At 52.5% G+C, this 5,151-nt stretch overlaps 1 protein-coding gene across 1 annotated transcript in view; it reads left to right on the top strand.

Annotated features, from left to right (window-relative positions):
- Nucleotides 1-5,151, top strand: part of KCNS1 (potassium voltage-gated channel, delayed-rectifier, subfamily S, member 1) — a 7,444-nt gene extending 2,293 nt beyond the window's left edge. The window contains exons 3-4 of the mRNA XM_010841003.1: nucleotides 3-293; nucleotides 3,382-5,151. Coding sequence (XP_010839305.1) covers nucleotides 3-293; nucleotides 3,382-3,852 — 762 coding nt within the window. The 3' untranslated portion in view covers nucleotides 3,853-5,151. The remainder of the gene's footprint in view (nucleotides 1-2; nucleotides 294-3,381) is intronic.

Consider the following 5,151-nt stretch of genomic DNA (forward strand, 5'->3'; position numbering starts at 1 on the left):
AGTACTTCTGCATCGCCTGGTTCAGCTTCGAGGTGTCGTCGCGCCTGCTGCTAGCGCCCAGCACGCGCAACTTCTTCTGCCACCCTCTCAACCTCATCGACATCGTGTCCGTGCTGCCCTTTTACCTCACGCTGCTGGCTGGCGTGGCGCTCCGAGACCGGGGCGGAGTGGGTGGTGAGGAGCTGGGCGATCTGGGCAAGGTGGTGCAGGTGTTCCGTCTCATGCGCATCTTCCGCGTGCTCAAGTTGGCGCGCCACTCCACCGGCCTGCGCTCGCTGGGCGCAACGCTCAAGGTAGGAGGTGGGGGTTTCGGGGAGGTGGGTGTAACCACGCGGCGGGTGAGCAGGGGCCCTTCCAGGTCTGCAGTGTCCAGGCTCAGGATACCAGGTGTGCATTTCAACAGGAGGTCTTTCTGGTATCTATTTCCCAGGGGAGAAGGGGAAAACCGAGGCAGAGCTTAACCAAACCAAACCAAAAACATACAAAAAAACAAGACAGAGATTACTTTGGAGCTATCTGTTAAAACATTATTGTTGTTGTTTTCCAGTCTCTTAAGTCGTGTCCGACTCTTTGCAAGTCAACCATCATAAAAATACTCAAAGCAGGGTGCTGGCTAGCATCTCCGGATGAGCCTTTGTGCTGGCGTTATCAGAGAACACGGGTATCATAGGTCACCCTACCTAGGCTAAGTCTAGCAATGGGTCCAGAGCTAACACTTAACTGAATGCTGCCTCTGTGCCAGTTTCATATCCATTCTCGATTTTATCCTCAGGAAGGTGATATTATTTATTCCCTTCCAGTAGATGAAGAAGTTGAGGTCTGAGGGTTGGCTTTTTAAAGCCTGGTTGCAACTTATTGAGCAGCCGCCCTGTGTCAGGCCCTGGGCTGGGGGTGAATCGCTGCCCTGGCAAGCTTACCCTCAAGGGGGTGAAATTGACCTGTTTGGAGGAGGGAGGAAATGTGAACAGCTTGGATGAAGGTCTGGAGGGGAACAAGGGTGATGCTGGGAGGGGGACCTGGAGGGAAGAACATGCCCACTGAGCAGGTTGGAGAGGTAAGTGGAGCAGGGTACTGAAGGGCCTTCATTTTTTTAAAATATTTTATTTTAATTAATTTGGCTGTGCCAGGTCTTAGTTGTGGCACACCAGAACTCTCAGTTGGGCCATGTGGGATCTAGTTCTCTGACCAGGGATTGAACCCAGGCCCGCTGCACTGGGAGCATGGAGTCTAAGCCACTGGACCACCTGGGAAGTCCCTGGCCCATAACTTTGGATTTTATCCCATAGGAATAGGGGACCCTGTGAGAGTTTTAAACAGGACAGCTATTTCTGTGACTACTTTGCAGATGTGGAAACTGAGGCTCCAAGAGGTGGCAGGACTTGTCAGAAGTTCCTCAGGGAGTAAGTGGGACAGCCCAGAGAGGAATCCAGCTGGTCCTGACTCTAGCACCTCGGCTCTTTCTCCTGAAGGTCCATGCAACCCTGTTAAGAATCCCTAAAAGGTGCTAAAAGGTCCCTTCCACGCATAGCTTAGGAAAACCTTTTGCATGCTTTTATGGAAGGGCAGCTAGGATGCTAAAAGCAAGCAGGACAGCTGGGCAGAATTCTGAGGCAGGTAGAGGGAATTCATTTGCCAGACGTCCTGAACTCGGCATCTCTTGAGCGCCCCAGAACCTGCCTCCACCCTGCAGGGAGCCAGGGCCTGATGCTGCTGATGTTTTCTACAAGGAAGGAGAAGAGTATTGACCAAAGCTGCAGAGTCTAAGACACGGGTGAAAGACTCCTGATGAGGCCCCTGGCCAGCAGCTGCTTTCTTATTACCAGGGAGTTTGCAAAATCTCTGGCCCTGCCACAGACCTGGAGTTATGGCTCAGCAATAAAGAATCTGCCTGCCAATGCAGGAGATTTGGGTTTGATCCCTGGGTTGGGAAGATCTCCTGAAGAAGGAAATGACAACCCACTTGAGTATTCTTGCCTGGGAAATTCCATGGACAGAGGAGCCTGGCAGGCTACAGTCCACAGGGTTGCAAAAGAGTCAGACACAACTTGGCAACTAAGCAATAACCCCAGAAATACTGAATTGGTCCCCCCCACCTGATTTCTCTCCACCTTACGGGCTTCTGTGGTGGCTCAGATGGCAAAGAATCTGCCTGCAATTCTGGAGACCTGGGTTTGATCCCTGGGTTGGGAAGATCCCCTGGAGAAGGGCATGGCAACCCACTCCAGTATTTTTGCCAAGAGAATCCCCATGGACAGAGGAGCCTGGCGGGCTAGAGTCAGACACATCTGAGCAACTAAGCACAGCACTGGACATGATTTCTCTCCACCTTATAGTTGGGAAGCCCGGAGAAGGTGATGGCACCCCACTCCAGTACTCTTGCCTGAAAAATCCCATGGATGGAAGAGCCCGGTAGGCTGCAGTCCATGGGGTCGCTCAGAGTCGGACAGGACTGAGCAACTTCACTTTCACTTTTCACCTTCATGCATTGGAGAGGGAAATGGCAACCCACTCCAGTGTTCTTATCTGGAGAGTCCCAGGGACAGGGGAGCCTGGTGTACTGCCATCTATGGGGTCGCACAGAGTCAGACACGACTGAAGCGACTTAGCAGCAGTAGCAGCAGTTCCAGACTAGGGGTTCTCAGCCCTGGCACTGTGGACATTTAGGACCAGATAATTCCTTGTTGGTGGGGCTGTCCTGTGCATTGTAGGGTGTTTAGCAGCATCCCTGGCCTCTACCACTGATGCCAGTACTAGATGCTTCTACCTAGATGCCAGTAGCACACCTGCCCCTAAAATGACTCCAGACATTGCTGCATGTCCTGTGGGGGCACAGTCGCCCTAGAGAATCCATGCCATAGGGCTTGGCCTCAGGGGCAGAACAAATATACATACCCACAGGCAAGTGCATTCAATAGGTGGTCCAGGGAACCTATGTATCCTCTCAGCTTCCTTGAGTGGCAGAAAATATTTTTGTCTTTATCAGAAATAGGATAGACCAAAGGACATGAGCCCACCTCTTTGCATTGTGGAATATAAACTGTGGTTCTCTTGGTGCTGCAACAGTAGAAAAAATTACGAGCTTTCCCTAACTGGCTGGTGTCACCAGTGGCCCCTGAACTAGAAGAAATAGCCATGGCTTAGCTGGCACTCACTGGACAACAGAAATCAGGCCTGTGTTCAATCCCAGGGTGATCTGCTGGCTATTATAGTTGAAAGATATTAGTGTGCAGCAGGGAACCCTCGGTATTGGCATCAGTTCTGCTTTGCTGGGTGACTTCAGACCTGCCCCTAGGACTCTCTGAGCCTCAGTTTCCACACCTGCCCAACACAAGGTCTGTAAGCCAAGCCATCTCTCACCTGGATTCCTGTATTCTCTTCCAGCACAGCTACCGTGAGGTGGGCATCTTGCTGTTGTATCTGGCTGTGGGGGTATCCGTGTTCTCTGGCGTGGCCTACACAGCTGAGAAGGAGGAGGACGTGGGCTTTGACACCATCCCGGCCTGCTGGTGGTGGGGCACGGTGAGCATGACCACCGTGGGCTATGGAGATGTGGTGCCGGTGACGGTGGCTGGCAAGCTGGCGGCCTCGGGCTGCATCCTGGGGGGCATCCTAGTGGTGGCGCTCCCCATCACCATCATCTTCAACAAATTCTCCCACTTCTACCGGCGCCAGAAGGCTCTGGAAGCCGCCGTGCGCAACAGCGACCACCGGGAGTTTGAGGACTTGCTGAGCAGCATCGATGGGGTGTCAGAGGCATCTCTAGAGACCTCTCGCGAGACCTCCCAGGAGGGCAGGTCTGAAGACCTAGAGGCCCAGGCCTCCAGTGGGCCTCCAAACTCTCAGGTTTATTAAACCAGGGCTCCAGGCACCCCCTTCCCACACCCCTGCAGTCAGCTGAAACGGAGCAGAGATTCCTCCCCTGCTTAACTTCTTCTTCGTGGCATGACCTCTCAGGATCACTCACGCTGGCCTCAGAAATGACACCTGGAGGCTGGGTCCTTTCCTCCAAAGACACAGGGAGGCATAGTGTTATCCTAGGCTCTATGAGCCTGCGGAGCAACCCAAAGACCTTTATAAATAAACCTGCAAGCCACCCACAGTACAGGCATGAGCCAAAGAGGAAAGTCAAAAGGATGCTAACAATTCTTGAGCACTTCCTATCTGCTAGCCATGTCCTATTGACCCTATTTTAGAAGATGAGAATTATCCCCATTTCACAGATGAGGAAACTGAGGCTCAGAGAGGCACAATGACTTGCCTAAATATCACATGGCTAGAAGTAGTGGAGCCAAGTTTGGAATCCCAGCTTGTTGATCTGCCAAGGCCAATATTTCTTGCTCTGGTCTTTCTTCTACCCTCACAAAGTTTGTAGGTGGTTTTATGTGGTTCATAGGCCCCCAGAGTTGGTTCATAGGGTTAGACACTTCTGTTAGAGCTAGGAAAAGGACCAGACAGGGGATTCAGATGTAGAATCCCTGGACCTCATCTGTGGTTCTTTTCCAGAACTTCCAACAAGAGTTAGCTCTCAAAAATTAGGTCTGGGAGGAAGGACTAGGAGGCTGCCTCCTCAGTGGATGGGTAAGACTTGCTAAGCAGTAGTCCTGAGGCTTCCTCCCAGGACTCCTCCCTGGCTTAAAATACAGAAAATCTGAAGGGGCCCTGGCCTGAGGCCTGAAGTCTAGATCCAGCTGTGCTAAGGCTGCTCCATCTCCACATCACAGCCCATTTATCAGATGGTCACAGTCTGTGCCCCAGAGGGAGATGAAAGCCAAATGGAGCAGGGGTGTCATTTATTTAGAGCCAGCTCAGCTCTGAAGTGTTGATGGCAAGGAGCTGCTGTGCCTGCACATCTGTCTCCTCTTCCCAGATCCCCCTAGACTGACCTTGGCAGTTCCCTTCTTCCCGAGATACAGACCGCCAGCCCTGCCTTGGGTCACCAGCCAGGCAATGCTTGAGCCTCCTGTCCCCTTTGGCCAGGTCCAGCTCTCTCATCTTTTCTGGGGCCATATCTCTTATATTCACCTGCTGAATCCTCTCTCTACTTGCTGAGAAAGTTGGGAGGGAAGGGTTCCCACAGCCCTTTCCACATACCGTGGCTAGGAGGGCCATCACAGGACCATCATGGCTGGACGATGGCTCTTTCCCCCACAC

This window comes from Bison bison, unplaced genomic scaffold (assembly GCF_000754665.1).
Source record: "Bison bison bison isolate TAMUID 2011002044 unplaced genomic scaffold, Bison_UMD1.0 scf7180017864154, whole genome shotgun sequence".
NCBI classification, from domain to species: Eukaryota; Metazoa; Chordata; class Mammalia; order Artiodactyla; family Bovidae; genus Bison; species Bison bison.